This window comes from Protopterus annectens, chromosome 2.part1 (genome assembly GCF_019279795.1).
Source record: "Protopterus annectens isolate FY-2018-M chromosome 2.part1, PAN1.0, whole genome shotgun sequence".
Classification (NCBI taxonomy): Eukaryota; Metazoa; Chordata; order Ceratodontiformes; family Protopteridae; genus Protopterus; species Protopterus annectens.
The window spans coordinates 140429334-140456985 of record NC_056729.1 but is presented as its reverse complement, the minus strand read 5'-3'; the positions used below and the strand labels follow the sequence as shown (position 1 = coordinate 140456985).

Sequence of the window (27652 nt, the reverse complement as noted above, 5' to 3'; positions counted from 1 at the left end):
ATCTAAAGGTTGAAGAACCTTTGGAGTGCAGCTTTGAGCTGCACAGGGATCTTTTTCCTTAGCTAGTGCACCATTTGCGCACTGCCAAGTGAAGAGTAAATATACCTTAAAATGAAGAAAAATAAAATAAAAATACATATTGTGATAAGTTGTAATGTGATCTCTAGACAGGAATCAAACAATGTTTTTATGTGTTTTATTTCTCTCAATTCACTTCAGTTAAACTTTGTAATACAGAATTTGACATCGGTCAGGTGCATTTACTAAAGTAAATACTCACCCTGTTGTGGGGGGGGGGCATACAATGCTGCCAAGTGTGTTTGAGCTGTCTAAGCAGCCTAAACTAAAGTTTTCACTTTTTTTTCTTAAGTAGTGAACTATGTTTGCATGCTGCCAAGCAGAGAGCACATGCAACTTAAAATGGATTACAACTGAAAATTAAATATGAATTATGCAAGGTATTCTGTAAACAGGATTCGAACAATGTTTCATGTACCTTATTTCTGTCCATTCACCTCAGTTACTCCTTGTGCCACAGAGAAAGTTACCTGACAAGAGTATTTTCTTGAATGATTACTATCCAGAGTGTGGCCAAAGGCGCAAAGCCACCAGACGTTTTTGAGCTGCCTAAGGCAGGCTAAACTACATTTTTCACTTTTTTCCTTAAATACTGACCTGTGTTTGTATGATGCCAAGCAGAGAGCAAATAGAAAAGATATTAGAAAGGTAATATATGTTAGGGAAGTTAGACGTAGTGAATGAAATGCAATGCATTATTATATGTAACAATGACAGGAGCAAAAAGTGCATTCAAGTGAACAATTCTTCCTTTTCACATGTAATTGCAACATCAGACGTGTACTTTGTGGGACACATTATCAGAACTGTGGTTAATGACATTATGTGAAAGAGTGGACAAACTAATGATGCTGTTAGCAATAGTGACAACAGCTTATTTTAAGCAACACAATGGTATCACAAAATGTAATGAAATATATACTCTGACAATTCTCCATGAAGTATCATGTCAGTATATTCGAACCTTGCATCAGATGTACTTCATCTACAAGCACACTTTGTGCCACAAAGAAAGTGAACTGTCATGTGTATTTTCTTCCTTGAATACCATCCACAGTGCCAAAGAACAGTTACTGCTGCCTGTCTGGTTTGTGCTATCTATAGCAAACCTAAACTAAACATTTCACCTTTTCTCCTTAAGCCGTGAAACCTACTTTCACACTACCAAGAGGTGAGAAAATGATACAAGACAAAAATATAAAGCATTAAAGTTAATTAAATGTATATGTACACGATGGACTAACTGTGTTATATTGCAACAGGGAGTTGTATGGATTTGAACCCTCAAACAAGAGTACTGAAGGCAATCATTTTACCGTACTTCCTACATTTGCCACAGAAATAGACATACGTTAGCAAAGAGATAAAGAGTTTAGATGCAATGATAATGTAAAATTGTGTCAAGTCACACTGAAAGTGCAACGGAATCAAGTTATAAAAGTTGTTCCGTCACATTTAACTGAGAATTGCTAAATGATTGGGATATTGCAAACAGCATAGGCATGCACCTGAACAATATTAAACAAAGACTGCAGTCACTGCAGGTGTATTCCTTTCTTTCTGTCTGGTGCATCCTCCGATTATCTATCCTTTCATAATAGCAACTCTATCAATGCCTTCATTCCACATTTTATCTTTAACAATGGTTAAAGTACTCCCTTTAATATGAATAACTCTTTCTAACAGCCAGTAACAGTGGTCATTTAAGCCAGCATCTGAATGCTAGGACTGTTGTTCCTCTATATCAATGTACTTGCAGCCCTTTTTTAAGTCTCTTCTCACTGACACACTCTTAGTAGGAGTAGAGCAAAGAAGGGAAATGTGAAAGCAGATTGCTCCTACAGTCAAGGTAATCCAAGACACCTGCAAGCCATTAACAGGAAACACTTCTAAATGCTGGTCCTTGCATCATTACGGTGTGTGCATGTAATCATGTAGGTCCTTATATAATGCTTACATTCCCTACATTCCCTACACCTAGTGCAGTTTTTGGTATTCAGGAATGATAATGATCCGACACCTCATTTGCATAATCAAGATGCTAACATGGCTGACTCTGCACTATGCATAAAGGTAATAGTGTAGTTAATGCCCTTGTACTGTAATGGAGTGTTTTGAAACATAGAGCTTGATACTGCTATCAAAAGTAGACTTTGCAAGATTTACCTATTTTCTACAGTGCTAGATTGTAAAGGTATGCTGTCATTTTTTTAGTAGTGCTAGTAGCAGTTTTAAGTTTAACATTAAAAGATGAAGTGCATTGACTATTGAAAACATTTGTACAATTTTAGATTTATTTACTTTTCTCCCTTTCTTTTGCCATAGCCATGTCTGCATTTCTACAATTATGCTACTTGACCAATTTATTATTATTTTATTCTGTATGTCATTTTTTCACAATTATAGTAGATTATTGTATTGTTAGTGCGTAATACAGTCTGGTGTTTTATCTGTGTTAGCAGAGAAAGAAAAAAAGTGTTTTTGTACTTCGAGAAAGAAACATAGTGTTTTTGTATTTCTACCAGACTGAATTCCATAGCGAAGGGTATGGCAGTTGTAATATTTTGATGTTACTTTTCTAATGCTGCATTTATATTGCTAATGTAGCAATTTATTACCATTTTTACATCTGTGTTATTTGCATTATAAAAGCGTAATATCTGTACTGATATTTTATTTTTAAATATACTTCTTTCTTGTTGAGGGTGGATTGGGTGTGAGTGGAATGGGCAGGGTTGTTGGGGACTGGTGAGGGGTGATTGGAGGGAGGATGTGGGGATTCAGAGGCCTAACTTGTGTGCAGCCATAAGTGAGCACAAGTAACATGTAGAAATTGTTTGCATACATGTTGGTTGCATGCCATCAATCACACACAACTGCGCCAACAGTCATCCTGTATGTTCACTGTATGTGTCATTATGAGTGTCTGTTTTCTGTTTCTTCTCATACAAGGATATGGCACCCAAGACAACATTTGTACTCTATAAGCCACCTTATAATAATGCATAATTATCCAAGCCTTACTTAGCCATGCAGCTTTTCTGTTAGGGATACGTAGAGGTGACCAATCTGACAGACAGGATATGGTGGCAGGTGATCGATGACCTTATTGCAGTTGGAGGACATGGGAAATCTTACTACCAGGCAAGACACCGGGCAGCTAACATGATAACCTCTGCCTGCTGTAGGGCCACTGCAATTGCCAGTTAACAGGCAGCTACAGGGGGTGGTCCTGCTACTGAACCACCACTAACTGAAACTTAGGAGTGCCTATCCACTCTCAGAAATCAAGATAGCTCAGAGGGTTCCACCAGAATCCTTGATGTTGGTACAGATGTGGATGACAGGCCCAGTGTGTCACAAGATCACCTTCCAGGTATGCAAGAAGCAAACAAGTGTCATTATTATATCTTATTATGCATGTACCTCAGATGCAAGGCTTACACCTCTCCAAGATGACATGATGTAATGCTAGCACAGTGCTTGATTGTGTCTGCTTGAACACATACACACACAGAAAAAAATAAATTTGCTTGCCTATACTACTTTACTCAAATGCAAGCCATCTAAAACAGTACTGCTGACTGCTATACATCCATTGTTACTAGCCCCCAACACTGTATACTCTGATTGAGAGATACATGTGTTTCTTACTTGCATACAGTCAAGTTTTTTGGTGTTAGCCGTCCTACCCCACCCTGTGCAAATGATGATGAATATGCCCTGCCCTTTGCACATATCTTTAAGTCTGATGTACAAGGTGGACAGCTGATGCTTGCTTATTCACTAGATTGGATTTATCAATATGTATTGCGTAACTAAGGTTGTTGATTCTTGTTCCTACTAATTTGTGATTGGCTTACTGCTATATTGTTGTACATCATTGTATTTCAGTGAATACTGTCATTACAGCATTGAAAGCATTAAGTACTTCAGTCTTGCTTCTTGATATAGTCATGCAAATGAGGGTATAATTGATCTGTTCCATGTTTTATGGACAGTGATCAACTGAAATGCTTGATGCAAACTACTGCTTCTAACACTTCTGCAAAATGTTTGCAGCAGAGCAGGTAAGAGATATTATTGACATAACTGTACACATCAGATAAAAAGGCTCTGCTTAGAGGCACATACATATTCCCTTAGAGTAATCAGTTATATAACTTTTTTAAACAGGTTCCACACTTACCCTCATCATTACTGCAGGTAACAATTATGTGCCTGAGGGGTTGTCCCTGCCTGATGTTATCAGAACACAGCCATTACATGGTTAAGTAAAGGTTGGGGTGTTGAACACACATCGGTTTTCCTATGTGTGTGTGTGTGTGTGTGTGTGTGGGATCTTAGGTTTTGAGCTAGGCAGTGATTGTATGGGCTATCCTTTGCCTCTTTGCCAGAGTCAGGGCATACAATGCATCCCTCCATCTGCCAGCACCATCTGCATTTGCTGGTTATAAGTCAGACTCTTCATCTGTACCTGCTGCTGCTGCGGCTGGACCTGCCACTGGTCCTTAAAACTGTGGTCCTGCCACTTGCTGTTCTTGATGAAGCCTTTTCCTGAGAATGGTATTGTGTAACATGCTACAGACAGTAAGTATTTTGGCACAGGTGACTGGATCGTACTGCAGTGCACCTCCTGATGTGTCCAGACATTGGAACCTTGATTTAACCAAACCAAACAAGCATTCTATGATATCCCAAGTTCAAGCATGGACCTCATTGCATCCTTGCTTGGTTGGGTCATGTGGGTTTCTCATGGGTGTCATGAGTCAGGGCTCCAGTGCAAAACTTGCATCTCCCACCTGATGCCCTTGAGGAATGTCACTCCAAACAAAACTGGTGTGCAGCTATTTCTATGTATGGGCAATCTAAGGCCTCTAAAAATTCAGGAAAGTGTGCTATTGCATAACATTTCTTCATGCTTCTTGGTTTCTCTTGTGGTGCTCATGGGACACAGATATGTTCCCTTGCATGCAGTATCAATGCATTTAAAAATAATGTAATATTCTAGAAGCGGATACCTGTGACACCTCTAATATATCTCCTGTGGGTCTCTGGAAAGTACCAGTAGCTAGTATACAGAACGCTAAACATATCTTTGTTTCCACTGGGATGGATCTTCCAGGATTTCCCTGTGGCCTGAGGTGGCGGCTGCAGAGGTTGCATATTTCCTCCAGTGTTTCCCTGTCTGCCCTACATCTGTCAACAATTTCTGTTTCATAAAGTCCATGATAAGTTAAATGGCCTCTAAACACCATCTTCTTGTTGCCTGAGGTCTGACAGCAGCAACACAATGATTTAAAGCCCGTTGCAAATAGAGCATAACAATAGAAAAAAATGTTAGGGGTTGCCAATGCTAAGTGTGATTGTGCTTGTATTGCAAAAGGTTGCGGTATACATGGCAAAAGCCTACCTACACCAAGAGGGACATTTTGAACATTTTTATTTCCACTACTACATAAAGTCTTCCACATCTAGGGGGGGGGGGGGAAACAAAAGCCTGCTAGTGCCCAGTGTCATCCACTACTTAGGACTACTTTTAAACTTAGGCGTACCAAGTCTTGTTCCTATAAACAAACCATCACCTAGTATGAAAAGATTAATTTTACTGCAAAATATAAGAGATGTTTAAAGACAGCCAAACCATTTATTAAAAAAAAATAGCAGTATCCATTATTGACATCCCATGAAAAAGAGGTGAATTACCTCAATGGAAAATGTAAACTTCATTAGTCCATCTCTTTAGAGTTTCATGAATCAATAGCTGCCAACATTTTCTGCCAGTGTTTTTCTTGGAACTCCCAGACAGTACATTTACACAATCATCAACCTTCTAGTAAACAACAGAATAGTTAACTGAAAAATAATGAATAAATAAATAAATACATAGTCGCATGCTGATGATGTGGTTTTCCTCTATATGATCCTGGATTTAGAGTTAACACCAAGTCTGCAAATGTTGTACTGTGATATAGCTATTTCTGGAACAAGGCGATACCCCTCAGGTTTCTCTAAAAACATGTGGTTTTATTCAGAAAGTATGTACAATTAAAACAAGGATTTTTCAAAGCCAAATGTTGGCTTATATTGGAGCTGAACTGTACAGACAATGGTTAATGATGTTTGGTCATTAAAACAAGAAAGTACAATATATTTTCAAATAGAATGTAAGACCAGTTTTCCTTCTATGCATTTTTTGTAAGATTCCTCACAAAGACCTATTTATCCCTCAGTTTCTAACACTACCTATGATACTTTACCATTCTACAGTCTCACTGTTCCTTCTATGTGGAATTCAGACTCGGCCAATTGTCACCATATATACTTTTTTCAATGCAGTGTATAAGTTGTACATGTACATTTGGACTAGGAGACTGAAGGAGCTTAAATGATGAAGTTTTTGAAGTAGATCAAGTGGGCATTATGCCTTGTAGACTGGTGTATGACTCATAAGAATGTGGAGAGTGTTAATGTGGCTGAAAATACTTGTTACCAAGAATTAAATGGCAGAGACACTTTTTTTTAATTAGGGCTTTTGAAAATTATGCATTTCCTCCCACACTTACAAAGCTTTCTAAAAGATTTAGGAGGGTTCTTACAGTCGTAAAAACTCCCTTATTGTCTTTACCATACCTTCTTGCCATTGCTATTAACCATAAGAAGTTCTTGAAGGCTAGTATATCACTAGACCAGTATTTCTGCAAGTTGCTGTCAACACCCCTGGTTTAGCACTCTTGCCCTCATGGATAAGGGCGACAATGTGAATGGTCTGCTCATCTCTGTGTTATTCATACTTGAACTATAATGTTTAAAAAACTTTGTGGGGAATATATTGCTATGCTTCTTAGCAGGCTTAGTATGGAAATGTCAGCATTCAAAATGCTGAGTGCCTGCACACCGAATAAAAGACCAAAAATGCATGTGTGAATCTCGAACAATGCTCTTCTTTAACCTTCTCTTATGTGGGTGGGGGTGGGGGCAAGAACCTCCCCCCCCCATATGTCCATATACTAACTCTGAGATAGTCATACCTTGCAGAAAAGGGAATATTCAGAAAAATGGCCATTTCCAACGTAGTATATGCAAGTCCATGTTTTGGGTTTTTTTTTACCATTCAGTCTCAGCATTCTGGGGATTTGTAATTGTGGGTTCTGATATTTCAAATAATTATCTTCTAGACATCCTGAAAGATCAATAGCCTAGTTAAATACCTATGAAAATACAAACTTATGAATAGCCCCTAAAGTGAAGTAAGAATACCCTGAAAGTAGAATTTTTTTTTTCTTTCACAACTACCCACCTTGTGCTCCCTTTACTAAAAATGAAACTGTAGATATCTGCAGCTACCTGGGATTTTCACATTTTCAGTCTCCTTAATATACATTTCCTTGGACTCCACCTTTTAAAAGTATTTGTTCACTGGAATCACTTGACTAGGTAGATCAGTTTACTATAGAAACATGCAACAGAAAACCAACAGCAGCACATTGTGAAACAAATGGAACATGACAAAACATTTCCCAACATGGCAACAGTAATGACTGCTCTAGCTCTGAAAAACTCTACATAAATGTTTGTGTTATACTTCTCTCTTTCCATTATTTGCTAAGATTAGGTAACCTTACTGCAGTGTAATTTAATAAAAGTATGAAGCTGAACTAAAGAAAAAAAAAGTAAAATAAGTATATTTTTACCTGTAATTATTACCAAGAGCTCCTGTATAATGTAAAAAAGGGAAGAGTAATTATTTTCCTTATCTCCACAACGACAGCTGATTAAAGACAAAGTATTTTCTCTGATGTAATAAGTTATATTCTTAGTTTCTCTTGTAATAAGTTATATTCAGGAATTTTAAGTCATTTTGGAATAGCAGGCATCACAATCGTAAACAGACATTCTGCAATATTTGGCATAAGGTTAATCTGAATGCAACAAAAATAAGATATAGGGAAAATATAAAATGTGTTAGTAGTAGTTCTGATTCAACTGTGATGCAGAGCGACATTGAGAGGTTGTAGGTTTAGTGCTGCATTCCACTGCATATTTCTAATATCATTCCCCCTTCCACTATATCATTAAACATAGTAGAGGAGGGAGAGTACATTTGAAATATCCTAAGAAACACAGTTACACCGGACATCAAGTAATAAATGCACAGAGATTACTTTTCTGAATATAACCATATGAATGGCCTTGGCATTTCATATTCAGAGAAATCTGCCATTTGTATATGGGCAAAACAGTAGAAAGTTGACAAAATAAAAGATTCTGAAAGATAAAAAACTAAATGTTGCAGATAAGAGAAAACTATGGAGGCTGAAGCATAATGATAAAGTCTTGCCACATAAAACAGAGAACACCTTAACTCATTACAGCCAAGTGACGTTCCCCAGGAATTTCTACAGTTACCTCCTACTGTGCCTCTATGTGTCAAATATTGCCTGTTCATATTTGCATTAATAATTCCAAAACCATGCTACATACAAGGTATCAGAATATTTTATCTTGAAGCATACATGATAGCAAACACAACTGAATTGATATTTGACCTCTGTCAACTAGTATTTGTTAGAACTGTAAGGTGATAACTTCATTTTTTAAAGGCTGAAGGTACACCCACTGGGAGTTAAAGGCAAACACTAACAAGAGCTGTCCTGGAGGAAATTAGTTAAAATGAACTGGATACTTTGGAGGTATAGCAAAAGGTATGGTAGTGTTGCTGAGAGGAGATCTATGACTGGTATACAAGACATTGTCAGACCACACCCTGATAGACCTCCTGCATATCCGCAAAACAAACAGCATTGGAATTACCCATTCTAAAGAATTGTGATATAAATTGGACCTGCTGGAGAGACAGGTTTGTATCCCAGAGACTACCCCTTCTCTGCAACTGGCTCCCCATTCATGTGAAGGAGAGATCCTCCCTAACCCAATTCAAGTGCAACTTGGACAACTGGATGGGAACAGAAAATTCATCCTGGTTTGGCACCAAAGTCTCTAACTATTTACAGGTTGCCTGAGTCCATTAATCTCCCAGGCCCCTTCTTGTAAATGTGTCATCTCCCAAGCCCCTGACTACACTTATCAAGGGTACCAGAACTTGTCAGAGACCTGGGATGCATGGCTAGGCTTAAAAAGACACCAGAAGTTATTAACTTTGTACACTGCTAAGAAGCTCTAACTTCCATATGAAAATAAGTACAAACAAACGCAAGGTTACACATACTTACCAGCACAGGTGAAATAAACTAAATGCATGGAAAGAAAATGGTTTTAAGTAATCTAGAACCTAGAAATGAGAAATAAAAAAGGAAGAAATATAAAAAGCCAAAGGTAAAATTATATCAGAAAATTAAGAAAGGAAATCTAACTAGGGGCAGGTGGAATGAGGCCAGAAATTTAAGTAATAAGAGAAACAAATGAGCACACCTTTGAAAACAATGGGAGTAAGCACTTAACATTCAAACTGTAAAAATGGATACTAAAAGTGGCAGAGCTAAGAATGCTGACTCAGAAATGAGCATGCTGCTATACCAGACAGAAGACACAGAATTTGACAGCAGATCCTTAACCTTATGGATGCTTGTTTATAACTATTCCAAAGGTGTTCACTGCTATATGGTGTCTAGTGCACCTTTATGACTAAGTGTAAGGAACAACATTTGAATTTTCTGTGAGGAACTGCTGCCTCAATTGTCCTTCAGTCTGGTTGTGAATGAACTTTGAATGAATGTGAAATTATAACAGGTGAGCATTACATATTATAGAAGTGGAAAAAGTAATGACCTTTGCATCTGACCTCTGATAATAGCTTACCAAACAAGTACGAGAAGCAAGTTTAATCCGTGAAATGTTCTTGGAATGTCACATGAATATACAAAAGTAGCTTCCCACGAAAAATGGACTTGAGCTGTTAGCATCTTGTTATAAAGTATAGTCCACATCATATCCCCTGATTGGAGAGGTTGAGAAAAATGCTGCAGTAGTATAAAAGAAATGCATCCTAACAGGTGAAAATATAGAGATATGATGATAGGGGTAACTGTAACATTTTCCTAAATTTTAGCTTGAGTCTTGACTGAAAAAAAGAGGTGCAAATAGCAAAAATACAATTTACAAATTCAGACGCTTACCCACATGAACCTCTGATGAATAACACACCTATCAATCTGAAATTCTAAGCATCTGAGAAGCACAGTTTCACATCTTTACTGCTTAAACAAAATAACAGTGCACAATCCAGAATTGACACTTGATTATTTAATAAGCACATAAATGGACCTTTAGTCACCACCACCATTAACATACTTACATATAAGTAAACTGTTGACAGAAAGAAAATAATATAGCATGCTATATCTAGGAAAAATTGGAAACTGCTTATACATACACCAGCATTAAATGTCACAAAATAGTATTATGTTTATATGGTAATATTAATCAGTACATTTAGAATATATTACTCTGTACTTTCAAGTGTGTTATTAAATTTTTGTTATGCATAAAGATGAACAACTATGCAAGCCCATCAACATATATACGATATATGCAAAACAGCAAAAGTAAAAATCCATTACTTACGGGATCAACTGTCTTTGGATTAAGTTTGTCACTGGGCCTTGGCTGTGATTTTGTTATAGAACTAGAAGCTCTGACCGATGTTGCAGGCAAGTGAGAAGCAGTCCTAGTTCTCCGTGCTGGGGCTCTAGACTTCCCATGTGATACTGACGTCATTCTGCATTCATAATTTTCTTAACAAGGAAAATTTGTAAAATTAATGACAATGGCTTACTTGACTCTCTCACTGCTGTCATAGCTTTCAGTGTCTATTTCACCCTCTGTTCAAACAAGCCTTTCTTTTCAAAGCCCAATCAACTGTAACTATCCCTCACATCTTTACTCACTTAAATTAATTTCAATTTAAACAGTATATAAACTATGAGTAGCAGCAATTCAATACCTTAAGTCAGTAATAGCTGTTTATTAATTCTTCTATGCCTCTTTGTCTAAAGTAATAGACAAGGTGGGGGCCATGGACATGGTCAACTTGTCACTTTAGACACTAGCATCCAATAGCATGGCAAACAAGTTAGCAGCATACCTCTCAGCTGTCCAGAATTTTGCAAAACATCCAGATTTTTACCTCATATTTTTGATGTGCTCCTCTGTGGTTTTCTGGACTTTTGAGGCAAATCATTGAGGGCTGATATCACTAAATAATGACAGGCATTTGACTTTCAAACTTCATATCCTTCAGAAAATGTATGGTAACAAAATACCTTTTATTCTAGAACTTTATATAAGCTTATGAGAGCAATATTTAAAATTTGCCCCTATTTTGGGGCTTTGCACCCCCATTATTTTTGGCTTTGTCCAGACTTTTTGTGCCAAGAGGTTGAGAGATATGTTTAGCAGTAACCTGTATAAAACAATGACCAGATAACATGAAAAAACACAGTACAGCATAAATCAAAATGAAATCTTAAGAATCTTTACTTGTTGAAGTATTGAATGGTTCAGTATGCTCCAGCCCTTTTTAGTATGGTAATAAATGATGCTGCACTAAAAACAGAAGAAAATAACACAGACGGTAGATGGTAAATCTAATAAAAATGCATCAACTCAGACTTATGCAAAACAGAGTGCAGCAATGCAAATCAGAAAAAAAAAATGGAGCTGACCAGGAGTGGAAATAATATTAAGAATGGAAGGGAGCATGAGGTGTGTACACTAGATGGTTTGAAATTAAGATAAGCTAGGCAATGCTTGGATGCATGTCACTGCATCTCTAAAGGACAGCAGGACACCTATGGAAAATTGCATGAATGCATGGTTTCAAACCCCCCAGCAAATAAATATAAAGAGAAAATTGAATCATTTTAAATTATAGTGACTAAAATGGGGCTGGTCTTCTGGAAATGCCAGAAGAAAAGAGACACGAGGTATTGTAACTGCACGCATGCACAGATACATCAATATATGTAGCATTTTTATGAAAATGACACATACAAGAGAAAAAAAAAGACTCTAGGGACTTTTGATGATCTAATCAGTCTTACATTTTTTCAGTCCTAACCACCACACTGAATACATTTCAAAAATGGAGATTGTAATACACAGCTAAGGTTTTGATATACAATTAACTGGTGCCTGAATGAAGTGGAATACAAACTTTTCTGCAAATGTGATCCAGTGTCATAAAATGTTTGCAGATGAATGACATCATTAGGAATTCCACAGACTAAACATTTTGCAAAAGATATGAAGGAGTCCAATATAAAATTCTCCAAACAGCAAATGAGACCAGACATTCCACAAAATCTATTTATAATTAGCAAGTTACACTTCCTTATAACCAAAAACCAAAATTAAATTTAGAAGAACACAGGAACATACAAATAATAACGGGCAAGCGATCGTGGGGATCATACATAAACAAACTCTACAACAGAAGGAGGAAACTGATGCGGAATAAGGTGAAGCCCCAAGATTGGAAAAACTCCCTTATCAGCCTCAACAAAAAGTTTAGAGCCCTCATAAAATCCTCTAAAGCTAGCTATGAAAACAGAATTGCAGCAGATAGTAAAGACAACCACAAGTCCTTCTATTGTTATGTAAAGAATCTCCACGGCAATACCCAGATTTGTGCTTAGCTACTGCGCAATGGTACCTCCTATACCAAGTCAACAGATATTGCCAATATACTGGCCGACAGATTCAGTGCCAACTTTACCCCCCCCCCCAAAGGACCAATCACAATACCAGTAGATTGCCAGTCACCCAGTATTACTGCTGCACAGGTTAAAACAGCACTGTCCAAGGCCAGGAATACAGCTTCTATGGGACCCGACAATATCCCTGGCTGTGTTCTACATGAACTACAGAGTGAACTGGCACCTCACCTGTGTGCCCTGTTCAATCACAGCCTCACCTGAGGCTTTGTCCCTACCAAATGGCGCACTGCTACAGTCATCCCTATCCACAAAGGAGGAGCGACTACAGACCGTGGGAACTATCATCCCATTAGCCTGATGAATCTGATATGCAAATCTATGAAACAAATCATCATGGACCTAATAAACAAGGATATAGGGAATCTCCAAACTCTGGATCCCACACAGTTTGGTTTTGTGAATGGTAGATCATGCCTGCTCAACTTGGTTGACTTCTTTGAGGCCTTTGATACCATTCTCAACTCAGGAATCATAGAAAAACTCGCTAACCTAGGCATCAACCCCTATATCATTAGGTGGGTTGCAAACTAGAACCCACAGTGTGAAAGTAGCTTGCTCCAAGTCAGACTAGCCGACCAGTCATGAGTGGAGTCCCAGAGGGTCCAGGCCTGGGTCCTCTCCTGCTTGGTATCTACTTCTCTGAAGTCCAGGCCAACACGAAGGGACTCTGGCTGACAAAGTTCGCAGACAATTGCAAGTGGGGAGCTAATACTCCCCAAGTGATGATGACATCCTATAGAAAGGCATTACTGAAACCAACGACTGGTGTCAAAACCATGGCCTTAAGCCTAATGCCAAAAAATGTGTCATCATCCCCTTTGGGAATAACCCGGTTACCATGAATTACCACATCGATGGTAGTCCACTGAGCACAGAAGGCAACATAGGTTGACAGCAACCTCTCTTTTGACCACCACATTGCCACAGTGGTCAGCAAGTTCTTCTATGTGGCACATCTCATTACTATGGGTTTTGTATCCAGGAAGAAAGAGGTCATCGTCTACCTCTCTTCCCTCATTAGTCCAATCATTGAGTACTATGCCCCATTTGGCTTGCACCTCACTAGACACCTGAACTGGAGAGGCCGCAAACGTACCCCACAAAGAGGATCCAGGGCCTAAAACACTTGCCCTATATGGATAGACTCAAAAAACAACTATTCTCTGTCTCATATCGCCTACTTACAGGCAATCTCTGCTTGACTTACAAAGCCATGTCTGACCCAGCTCTATTAGAAATGCTACATCTAAAGAAATCCCAATCCCACCGCACCACACGCTCCAGAGACCTCAACCTCATTTTGTGCTGGTGGGACAGGTTCATAACCCAGAGACTGCCCATGCTATGGAATAGACTTCCCATACATGTCAAACAGAGCACCTCACTTGCCCTCTTCAACAGAAATCTTGATGAATGGATGGGAAATAGACAATTCACCCCAGGGATCACTCCAGTGGTCTACTCGACAGAGGCACTGGGAACTAAGGTCGGGTGGCACGATGCCAGGCTAATCCTATGGGCTGGGCTTGTAAAGGCTCCAGGGCCATTAACCTAGTACACATCTATGAACCTATGAACAATGCCTAGCCATATACATCTTTAAGTAAACAACTTAAAAGTTCTTGCCACACTTGTCAAGCACTTAATGCTGCTTACCTCACAAACTGAGCAAGGCCTTATGTGATAAGTCTGGTGTGGGACTATGGGATACCTGTAAGTGAGAGACAGCAAACTCTGAGAAGTAAAACAACAAATCGGTTTCTTCTCCAACAAATTCTTATTTTCTGGATCCTGGAGAGATTTAAACTGGATTTTCAGCTTCTATGCCAAAAAGTTCTAATAAAGGTCGATATTAACAAAACTCATTTTTAAGCCCAATCATCCATGAAAGATCAAGATTTCCATATTTAAAGGTACAGTGTTTATTTTTCACAAAATAAATCATTTATTTTTAAAAGATGTATTACAATCAATAAATATTAAGGTAATTTTGCTTCTTTTCATGCTGAAGCTGTATATAACCACAGGCTCAACTATTTTAATAACATGAATATTTCCTAAATAATTGTTTTATATTTTTTTTTATAGTAATTGTATTTCAAAATTTCAAATTTCAAATATTTCAACACCTTTAAATTTTCCACCTTTCATTTTTTTTTTAAAAACCCCTGCCAAAAAGGGGGTCTCCTTATTTTTTTTAAAATGTTTTAACATGTTCCTTTATCCTACATGCCAGTGTTCTTTTTTCCTTTCGCTTCCCCACATCCCGAGGGAGGGTACATATGTTAAAAGCAGACATATTTACTTTTTAATTAAATTACATTAAATGTGGAATTGGTCAAAAAAAAAAATTTCCCCCAGTAGAAAATACACAACAAATGGATAATACAACTATATTAGTGGATAAATACACTATATTAGCTAATAGTGAGGAAGAGTTTTTTTCTGTAAAATTGAAAATGAGATAGATGGATAAAGGACTAAATGTAAACTAGAAACAGTATGTGTGAAATGTGTATGAAAATGAATGATGAGAATATATATGAAGTTATATACATGTACAATGACATACAATGAGGCACAAAAACAAATATATTATATATTATATTTATAGATTACATTATTTTTTTTTTTAAAGAAAAAAAAGAAAAAATAAGAATTAATACTCCAAGAAAAGAATGTTTCCAAAAATACATAAAAAAAATTAAAAAAAAAAACCTCTCTTCCCACCAATCAATAGTGTCAGCAACTAATGGATATTTGGAATTTAAAAGTTTTTTTTACATCAGTATTTTTTTGCCCACTGTGTGTAATCTTATATTATTTATATTGTTTTGACCTATTACAAAGATAAAAAAGATGTGTTGGAAGGCAGATATGTATTATTTTGTGGTAATAGATGGTGAGTCTTTATACTAACATAATTCAATGAATATTAAATTTGATGGGCTACAGATGCCAAGAAGTGCAATATTTAGATATTTCTATTATGGGAAATTTTAATAACATGGCCTAGGCTCTTGAATTCCTATTACTATACAAGGAATATGCACCTGTAGAAGAAATGCAATGGGGAGAAGTAAAGCAAAAAAAAAAAAAAAAAAAAAAGGTAAGCTGACCTGTAATAAGCTAATTCTCCAGCATGTAAAACACCCAAGGCAGGTCAGCATTTCAGAGCACTAGGTTGTCTCACAGATACATCTTTATTTAATTAAAACTGAACTAATTCACTGATTAGAACCTTTAAGGATTTCCAGGAAAACTGTACATGCTCAAAAGGAAGAACACCATGTCCTAATAAGTAAAAATGAAGTACACAGGCATTTTAATTTAAAGCCCACAACAGTAAGCATGTGGAATAATGGATTTGAACTTTCCAATCATCTCTATAACCAGCCTGGTTGAAAAGGGCATTCTGAGACAATGTAGCAATTGTCTCAAGTTTACTGACAAGCACCTACTACTTAAACCAGCTGACACAGTGCATGACAAATGTAATTATACCATGTTATTAGAAAAAAGCTCTCCCACAAAGCCACATAAAACAACAAGCAGGTTGTCAGTAACACACATCTCAGACCATACACATAGCCCTACATATGGTGTGGCTCTTAAAAAATAATCCACTTAAACCACAAAGGTTTCCAAAATGTAACCTAAGAAACAAGTACCCTCAGCAACTTCACAAACACACAACACCTGCCATGAAATATACATCCAAGATTCACACTGACTCAGTTGAAAAGCAAAAAGGGAAGTCTACACAGAATCCAATATACTAGTCATAGATGACTTCATTGAGACACACTGATGCACCATTCACAAGGATGTGCAAGGACAGAGTCATAGTTAGTTGTCTATCAGGTGTTAGGAGTCACTGCATCAGGCAGGCACTCATGTCCATGCACTACAAGTACACATGTGACAAGTCATGGTACACATGGGTGGAAAAGACTTGAGAAGCACCCCTCTGGACTATATGAAGAGATACATGACAGAGCTCTTACAATATGTGGCCGAGGCTGGTATGAAACTAGCCTTGAGCAGCATTCTGCCATCACCAGGAATGATGCTGAAATACTAACAAAAGATTATTGATTTCAGTACTTTGCTTAGCTTCTGAAAAAGCAACTGAAGCAATGCAAGAATGCAAATCAGTATATACTGCATATCTAGACCTCACAAAAGCATCTGATACCATCCCCTATTTAGGTATCATAATCTGTCTCAGCTAAATGTAAATCTCTACGTAAATCATTGGATATCAAGTTGACTCACAAGCAGAACTCAGGGAATAAATAATGGTGGACAGCTCTACCTACTCTAAAAGACCTATCACTAGCAGTGTGTCCCAGGGTTCATCCTCGCACCACTCCTTTGCAATTTACGTCTCGGACGTCAAAGCAAATGTTAAGGGTTTGACTGAAAACTTGGTGCTATTATAAACTCCCAAAAGGACACCAGGATCCTCCATGAGGCCTACCCTAGAAAAATAGCTGGTGTCAAACCAAAGGACTAAAACTAAATCTCACAAAATGTATAGTTCATCCTTTGGCAAGTATTACTCCCCTTGTAACTATCATGTTGACAACACACCCCTGAAAATTGATTATGTAGTTACAGCTATGGTAACCTATGTTCACAATTAACCACCTTTCAATTATCATGTAGCCACTATTGTAAGAAAGTCCTTTGTCATCACACATCTCATTTCAAAAGGTATGGTGTCCAGAGGTGGGATCATTCCACTATACATGAGTCATATTAAGCCACTCATGGAGTATACTACCATTTTCAGCAAGCACTTCTCAGTGAAAAAAATCAAGGACTTAAAACATAAAAACTATTCTGACCATCTCAAAGTTTTATCCTTTTTCCTCAGTATCATACAAGCTACTTGACTTCTGCCTAACATAGACAGCCTCAATAGACCCTACCCTCTCAGACCTATCACACATTCTCAGACCTATCACACATTCACAAGTCCAGATGTGGCATAAACATCTACTCAAAGGATCTCAATATCATATGTAACATAAACAGAACATTTTGTAGGAATACATATGCATCGTAGCAAATGCTGCATTGATGGAAATGTCTTCGTCTTCACATAAAGCAAAGTACTTTTCTTACACTATTCAATATTATTTGGATGAATGAATGAGTAACTGCAAGCCCCTGCCCCCCCCCCCCCCAGTTTATTACCCTTATCCCTCATGGATAGGATCAACATGTGAATGTTTGAATGTATTCTTATTCTGACCACCTCTGGTTTTTTATTATGTGAAAAATGTAACGGCTAACGACTATCACTGGAACATAAAGCTGGGCTTCTTAAAATCCTCATGGATCAATAGCTTAGAAATCTCCTATAAATCTATGAACCCATGATAGGCAGCAAAGCCAAGTGGACAGGTACAGTAGTGTTTCTGCACCTGATTGTAATAGGCACAAGAAGGAAAGCACCAGAGTGTTTCCTTGTGACTACCCTTATTAGGATAACACGTCATAACACAGCACTCTTTACATGTCAGACAACTATGCTGATAATCATTTCTTTTGTTTTTTTGTAAATGTACACATAACTTGTATGATACTGTTAGTCATAAGATCAATGTATTAACGCAAGACAACATATCTATAACAAGTTGCCCTTCTCTTTACCCCCTTTCCTTTTGTTGCCCTTCTCTTTACCCCCTTTCCTTTTTTTGCTATCTTGTTATATTTCTAATGTGATTTTGTTACATTTATTTTGCAATTATCTGCATCAGCTGCCAAAGCAGTGCCCTTCATTAGGATTGGGTCAACAGTCCTCAAGCAGGCCTAGCCAGCCTCTGCATCCTCCCAAGCAGCATCTAAAGGCTGCCACCCCAGTGGCTGCACCAAGGGACAGCAAGGTGACCACTTCTCCTGCCCCTGATGATGCTTCACCAGCTGGGACCACCATCATTCTGCTAGTGTCTCTGCCAGGGTGGTGAGTTTATGTCCTACAGATAGGTGGTGGTGGAGCTAATGCCTGCATTAGCCACTTGTTGAGGCTCCTACTGTAACTAGTAGAGTCTCATCACTGGCCTGTACTGCTAGCAACACTTTAAGCAGGACCTCATCATACTATCAGCAATACCTGTTGAAGAGTACCCATTGCTATTAAGGGCATATTTCTGAATTACATGGAAAATTATGAAGTGGGACATAAAAGGGTTTTCAATACAAAAAAAAGTCGTTCCTCAAAAATTATATACAATTGTTATCCAATAGACCTCTTTATACAAAATTTAGCATAAAAAGAGAAGTATCTTCATCCAGTCTTATCAAGAATGTCTTGTCACTTTGGACCAAAAGTAACAACACACTTGCATATCTGTGTTACTTTTCCTTGATATTTTGTTGGAGAGTCTGCACTCATCTCGGCCAGCTTGTTCTAACCTAGTATGCAGTTTGCTGACAGTGACAGGTTACTACAGTGGTTAGTATTGTTTTAAAGTGTTTGAACTGTTCACTTCATTTACTTACACTTCACAATGTTTATATATATATATATATATATTGTTCATCTTGTTGGTTTAAAGTTTAAATTAAAAAAAAAACATCTGGAAGCCTAGTACAAGTACCTCTGCACTTGACAGGAAAAAGCCACATTACACTAACCAGTCTCTTTTGAACCAACCATCTTCAGCCCAGGTTGGAAGGTTTGGAGACAAAGCCAGAGAGGCAAGATTACATTGGTTTAGACATGTGCTGAGGAGAGATGCTGAGTATATTGGGAAAATGATGCTAAGGATGAAGCTACCAGGTAACAGAAAAAGAGGAAGGCCTAAGATGGTTTATGGATGTGGTGAGAGAGGACATGCACATGGTTGGTGTGACAGAGCAAGAGGCAGAGGACAGGAAGAAATGGAAACAGATGATCCGCTGTGGTGACCCCTAACGGGAACAGTCAAAAGAAGATGATGATGATGATCTTCAGACAGACAATATGGATGAGAAGCTTAAGGCTCTCATTTTGGGCATGTTGCATTCACCTAAGAGGTGTATAAATGTGAGCAAAGAATCACAAATAAGCAGGATCCTCTGAAACAAACCTATGTACAACATGTTGTCCTTCCTCTTTGCTAATGCACATAGCTGCAGATGTGTCAGGCTACTGCAAGGGTGCTGATATCGTGTACCTCAAATTGCACTGTCTGTGCAATTTAGTTTCTGGCAGAAGCATTGTAATGTTTACATTTTGTTTCAGTGAAGTATTTGAGATGCTCATTCTCCAGCCACAGAATCAAGATTTTTTCTGTTCATTTGCTAGCATTTTTTACTTAAAAAAGGTGTACAGCACTAATATTTTGTTTACTACTAACAAAGCTGAAAACTGTGCTCTGTGCTATAATACATTCTGATGTTCCACATCCTTTGATGAATTAATTATTTAACCACATCTTCTCTAACAGGCTTTACATCATACTCCTTAACTGCACAGTACAACATGTTGATGACCTGCCAGACATCTGATTTATGCATCTATTACTCTGGTGAGCATCTCACACAATTTTATTATGATTTTGTCTAGCGATTTCTTCACTACAGTCTTTATCATTTGGGTAGAATGCAGTTATATATACAAAAACACAGTAGAGGCAATAGCAAACATACTGTGAGTGGCAGCTACAGCAAACTCACATTTAGCAAAAACAAACACAAAATCAAGCTTGCAAGGTGTTGTGGAGTGTGCCAATGCTTTACAGATCTCCAAATCTGAAATCTCCATTGAAAGGTTGTAGAAGCAAAACACTCATCATGGAATGAACACTAATGACTACTTTAAGGGCTCAGTCCACCAACCCCAAAAAAATAACCAGTGTAGTTGAGATCCAACTACAAATGATCCGTTTCTCCATAGGGCTGTTCAGTTCATAACCAGTTTAATGGATATACATAATGCTTCTCCACCCCACCCCACCCCCCATATGAGAGCTGGTTACCGCCCCTTTCACCCAATCCCTCCAGTTGCCACTACTGATGAATTAAGTCCATTCCAAAACTCAGATTGCCAGTGGCAGAAATAGTTGGCATGCCTCTGCACCATCAAGCTGACTTTTGCTTCTTAAATTTGATTGGAGATGATAACCCTTCATCTGTCCACATGTCTGAAAGTGCATGGAATTCTCTCTAAAAAAACTGACTCCTAGATTCAACATTTTGAGCTGTATTTCAGTGTAAGAAGTATTGGACACAAGCTTGAAACCATGCAGTTTCCCTGTGTATCACGTAACTTCCTGTCCCAAGCAAGAAAGCAATCATAATGTCTAACACATGTTCTTGATATTGCAGTTTTAGAAGGCAAGTTCCCAGCATACTGTGAACCAAATAACCTACTACAAATGAGACATATTTTACTAGAAATCAAAATGTTCAAGGGACAAGAGGGGCTTGATTGTGAATTTAATTGGGCTGATTCACTGATTCAACTACTAGAACAGAATAAATATATATATATGTGTGTGTATATATATATATATATATATATATATTTACGCACACACACGTGTACGTGTGCATATTTTATTTATCTATATATGTACACACACACATCTATATATATATATATATATATATATATATATATTTATACACACACATAGATTGCAATGCATATCTCTTAACTGTCCAGATTTTTGCCGCATATTTTTGGTCTCTTGGGTCATAAAATCTGTGATTTTCTGGATTTCTGCTGCAAATCCCTGAGGACTGAATTCACTTTCACTAAATAATGATAGGCATTTGAGTTTGAGACTTCATACACGGTAACACTTAACACCTTTATTCCAGCAACGTTTTAAATTTATAAGGCCACTATTTAAACTGTGTCCCTATTTTGTGGGCTTTGTCCCCCCAATTATTTTTGGCTTTGTCGTTTTTTTTTTTTTTTTGTGCTAAGAGGGTGAGAGCTATGTGAGTACAAGTCCAAACTGCCAAATTATTCATGGTTATTACCATACGCTTTCTGCAGTTTACCACTATTTATTATAAACTATATTTGCATTACGCCTTCGTAACTTTGCAGTACTCCACATCAAACAACGCATGTGTATTATATCTTAAACAGCGATCGCGTGTGGGCGGCACAATTCACGCACCCGCCCGCCCCTGTTTTATAGTACAAAGGTAATTAGCTCTGATTTTAAGTGATTTTATTCCTCTTGCTTACCGATTCGCAAATTTTCACTTATATGTTCATAACTAATTTGCCACTTTGGTTTGTTAAAATCGAATATAAACTGGCCCACAATTTTACAGCCAGCTAACAAAATAATGGCAAAAATACACACTTACCCGCTGATAAATAAGAGAATGCGATGTTAAAATGTAAAAATTACGTCTGCATTATGTAGAATGCTCTACGGAAACAAAAAACAAAAGCTGTGTATAGACCTTAGAGCTTGCAGCTGACTGTTTCTATAGAAACTGTAGAAACTACGGGAGCTGAGTCAGACTAAACTTGTGAGACACACCTGCAAATGTGCAAATGAGAAGTTTTTAAGGTACGAACGCAGTAAACTTACATACTACAGAAGAATAAATCATAAACTGTTGTCTGAATCTCTGAACTGTACGCCACAGTCCATTCATTTATGCGATGATGCCCCCAGTTTTATTTAAAGTTAGAAGGGCAACCGAACCGATCTGCCGTGTATTCAACGGCCAGTGAGACGGAAAACGGAATCTGGACTGGTGGCACTTATTTAGTCATTAACTCGCTGCACGCACGGGTAATTTAGAGACTTTGTAGTCCAAGTATTTGTATCATTGCCTTAGGCTGAGAAAGGAAACCTGTGCCCAGACAGAATCTAAAATATGTAACATCCTTAGTTGCAACGGATCAGTCTTCATTTGAAATCTTATAGTGTGACGCATGCCTCTGAACTCTCAGTAATTTTCAGAGATTTCTGTGTTCCCCCAAAATGGTGATTTTGGGAGAAAATGTGAATTACGCTCAAGTTATACACGTCTTGTATTGTACGTCTGTCTATACTTTCTTACTGTGCCAACTACTCGGATTAATAGTACTAATATATATTTTTAAAGTATTCCTGATTATTACTCGATTTGTCAGTTATTTTGGAGGTAAGAAGTTGAGAGCTATGATGGGAGGTGTTTTGTGTGGTAATTGCCTCTTGGGTGACCTTGTTTTTTTTAACTTGACTATGTCTGCAAGTGCCATAACTCCAAAACTTTGCTCTCCGGCATCACTGTAATTAACAGTGTACACGTGTACATTTTGAAGTGTAATTCGATAGTAATTAAGTCACTGAGACCGGTCGCAAGGCAGCGTACTTTTGGTATCTTACTCTTCCTCATACTGTCAACATGAACTGTTCATCACTTCTTGAGTTGGGGTTACCACCTGTTTGTTAGAACTCCTTAGGAGACTTTTTTTTCTCATTTTGTAAACAAGAAACATCATTATTAAGTTATCAGGTATGACATAGGCAATCATACATTTATATAAATGAAAACAAACCATATTGACAATTTTATTTGCAAACATTATACATCACAAACCATATTGACATAATTGTAGTTTCAGACATTATACATCACTTATAAAACATTACATAGCTCATTCATATCTTGCCTTCTTTTAAACCTTGTTTCTCCTCTTCATGTATTGTTCCCACAATTCCCATTTTTTGCCTTCTTTTAAACCTTGTTTCTCCTCTTCATGTATTGTTCCCACAATTCCCATTTTTCCTATGCAATTTGCTACTACCCTTTTCTAAAGATTCCAATTCCATTGTTTTATCTCTGTTACTATATTCACTACTTCTAGTAAACTTGGTTTAGACTTTGAGTTCCATTTTCCTGTAATTGCTTTTTTGGCAGCACCATAATAAAACTCAGTAAGGCCTTACTAATGGCTAGGCAATTCTGATTCTGTGTTATAGTTAAAAAAATAATTTCCTGAGTTGCACCAATTTACTCACCCAGTATTTCTGATGGAGCTATCTGCAGTTAATCTTTAAGGTCTGCCAGCTCATTACATTTTCAGAAAATATGTTCCCAGTTACCTCTTTCTTCCCCATAACACCACCAACATTTGCTGTCTAGCTGAGAAAAACTTATTTAGAGTCTACTTGGGGGTTATAAAAATACCTATGTAAATGCTTCCAAGCAAACATCCTAAATCTTTTAGACTTTGTTGCAAATTTGGGAGACATTGCTTATCCAGGCTCTGTTAATTTTGTTTTACTTGGATCGCTTGTCTGTGTACTTAAAGGATTTTCGATGGAAACAGACCGCCTGCCTTGCTTGAATTACTTTTGAATACTTAGTAATTCTGTACAATATTTCATATTATATATATATTTTTTTACTTAAGACGAGTTTAAGTTCGCTACTTCAACTACTATTGTCTGATCTGATTAATATACAGTGATTAACTAGAGATATATGGATTGAAAATCTTCCACACAGAGAAGTTTCTTGCACTGTTTTGTTTTTGGACCCACTGTGCTTGTTTAGTGGGTTGTTTGAGACTTCTGGGATACCACATAGATTACTTGTCTTTGCAAGTCTTTCTAACATCCTCTGATTTATTCTTATAGTTATCATGCAATATTTTGTATGCTGTATTAATTATTCCTTTTTTAGCAGCAGCTTCTGTTCTAGATTCTATTAAAACTGTGTGTGTGCTGGTCTTTTGCTTAGGATCCCCCAATGTCTTTGTCTTTGCCTGTACTCTAATATCAATCATTGATAGAGAAAGCAATCTCTATCCTGCAGTCCAAATAAATACTTGGCCTCTTTCTATTCTATTTCCTTTCCCTTTCTAATTATTTGCTCGCAATACCTTGGTTCTTCTACCAGTATTCTCCAATAAATTCAGTACCCCCTTGCCTATTGTCTGTATTCCTAATTGCAGTCATCCCTATCAGCAGAATCTCCTTTCTGCATTCCCATGTTGGCTTAGGTCTTAGGATACTTTCTGCTGCTTTATGAATATAATATTCTGCGTAGTTATTGTTATTTTCCTTAGTGATCTGCATCCAAAATCCCAATCTCTCCTTGTTTCTTGAGCTTCCCCCTGTTTCATCATCATCCCTTTCCAATTTGAATTATACGCTTCTGCTTCTGCTATGTATATGAGCCTTAACTGTATAGCCCTGAAATATCCCTTCAAATTGAGTAATCCCAAACTGCCTTGTTCAGTTGGCAAGATCCCACTTGACTCTTGCGATCTTTCCCTCCCAGATAAAATTTCTCAGCTCTTTATTAATTGCTATCCACAACTTCTCCTCTGGTTGAAAAAAAATATGCCTGACCTGTGTATAAAACTAAAGGGACTAAAAACATTTTAACTGCTTGCATCTTGCTATCCATATCCATATAACAGAGCTTCCCATTTCTCAGTTTTTGTATTATCTTTTATTTATTCTCTTCCTACATATCCTTAGCTGCCACACAAGAATCCTGCTTAAGTCATACTTCTAAGTATTTCATTTTAGCATGTCTATATGGATATTGCTGAACTAATTTTGTGCGAGTACATAATATACAGCTATTGCCTTTGTTTTAGCTTCATTAATTTGTATCCCGAAAATATTTGAAACTGCCTCAAAATGTTCCATAACACTGAAGTTTATTTTTCTGGTTTTATTAGGTAAAAAATAATATTGTCCGCAAACAGTGCTAGCTTTTCTTGAATACCATGCCAATTATATCATTGAATTTCTGAGTCTCTTATTTTCTTTTCTAGTGGTTCCTAATGTTGTACAAATAACAAAGGGGAAAGACGGCACTCCTGACTAGTTCCTCAGCTCAAGCAGAAATTAAAAAAAAGGTCCCACCCACTTTAATTTTCGCCTCCGATCCCTCATGTATCATTCTAATCTATCTTATAATTTTATCATGGAATATAAATGCCTAAATACCCACGTAAGTCATCGTCATATAATGCAGCCTCCTTGGTCAAACCCAGCTTTACAAAAATAATAGGAGAAAAAGCTTCTTCAAGGTTTGCTCCAGAAAACTGGAGGTCTCTGCTATAAACTATCCAAAAGTTTAGAAAATTTGATCAAGCAAAAAAAAAAAAACACCCAGTTTCTCGTAGAAAAAGAGATACACATGCTTTGACAATGACTAGGAACTCAGTTGAGTAAATGGACATGCCTCCTTCTACTGTTCACCCATGTTGTGTGACAATTATCTTTGATATTTTATGTTTTCACTGACAGAACATTTTTAATGTATCAAAAGTATGTCTCTGCTCTTTTCACTAAGTTGTTGCGTGTTTCGGCTTTTCCCGGTTAGAGGTCACCACAGCGGAACTCCGGTCCACTAATGATTGGCAGCAGATTTTTACGTGCCGAGTTGCCAGTTCAGATGCACAACTTTCAATGAAGGTACACCCATTCACGCATGTCTCCACACAGAAGACGCTCTAGCTGAGAATCGAACAGGACAACGTCTTACTTTGAGGCGATAACGCTACCGCAGCACCTAAGTACTGTATTAAAATAAACTCATTGTATGTGAATGTGATACTGTATCAGTGTAAACTTCGGTGTATTAACGTTGTGTGTTAATTTAAATGTAAATTGGCATTTGATATATTATTGCCTATGTAGTATGAATCATGTATGAAAATTGTCCCTGTATCAGCTTACCTACATGAGTAACAAAGATATAAGTAAAAATAAATAAATAAAATAATCTGTATCCCCTTTCCTAATAATCTGTGCTACCTGTTTAGGACAAAGGGGACAATAGCTACTTCAAACAGTTGGGAGCAAGACTGTGCATGTCATAATAGGTAAGAACTATAATTTTGAAGATTAGCCTAATCACCACAGGCATCCATTTCAGCATCCATGTCCTTTGTTAATGACGTCAAGATTTCATATCATCAAGACTGTCAGTACACCTGCTCATAGACAACCCTATGCCATGTGATTACCAAATAAACGTATTTGCTACATCCCAATAGCCTCACAGACAAAGCTATAATTTTCCTTTTATTTCATAGGGTCATAGGTAGGTACTAGGCTGTCAGCCCAAGGGCCTAAGTAAGCCTAGCCAACAAGGTTCCTGAGAAACTCAAACCAAAGTTATTGCTAAGGACTTGAAAAAAATAAACAAAAAGCAAGAATGAGATTTCATAAGCAACATGCTGCTTTCCTCAGGACTGCGTTCATTTTCATACTTTCCCCTGACTTCCAGCAGAGAACCTGCTCATTTATTATTCCTTTACCAAAAGTCTAAGCAGCAACCTCAGTGGAAGAATTCTGTCCCATAGCTAACATATACCCCATCACAAAGATTTTCAAGAAATTAATCTATATATAGATCTGTGAACATGCTAACAATTATGTCTTCTTATTTGATGCTAAACATGGGGTCTATAAGTGATTCAGTACCGTCACTGCCATTTAGGAATAGTCTGACACCATGTACAATAACACGAACTGTCAGCTGGCATCTCGGTCGACAAGACTAGTGCTTTCAAGTCAGACAACCATACTTGTCTACTCTCAGAATTATTTAAATATCATCTATAGCCTTGAGGTCTTCACCTGGCTCCACAGTAACCTTTCAAAAAGATCCTTTCAAGTAGATGTGAACTCCATGCTGTGTGATATTGGACTCTTCTCTTGTGGCGTCACTCAGTGATCTGTCCTAGAGCCAAAACATTTCTCAATCTATTTAGCAATCTTAACCACGACCTGCCATCACTCAGCAATGTATAGTTGCAGTATCTTAATATTAAATGCAAATAGATCGAGTAAAATTACAAACAGCACTGTAGCTGGGTCATCTGACACCCTGTGCAGTTCTCCAAACTGATG

At 37.5% G+C, this 27652-nt stretch overlaps 1 protein-coding gene across 3 annotated transcripts in view; it reads right to left on the bottom strand.

Annotated features, from left to right (window-relative positions):
- The window catches only part of PACRGL (parkin coregulated like), a 592831-nt gene extending 570361 nt beyond the window's left edge, over window positions 1-22470 (bottom strand). For 2 of the 3 annotated variants that reach the window (XM_044062078.1, XM_044062080.1), the window contains exons 1-2: window positions 22140-22269; window positions 10663-10832 (exon numbers count right to left, since the gene is read on the bottom strand). In XM_044062078.1, coding sequence (XP_043918013.1) covers window positions 10663-10815 — 153 coding nt within the window. In that variant the 5' untranslated portion in view covers window positions 10816-10832; window positions 22140-22269. Of the gene's footprint in view, window positions 1-10662; window positions 10833-22139; window positions 22270-22369 lie in introns of those variants that run through there. The other variant, XM_044062079.1, reaches the window with a different exon arrangement.
- Window positions 22471-27652: the final 5182 nt, after the last annotated feature.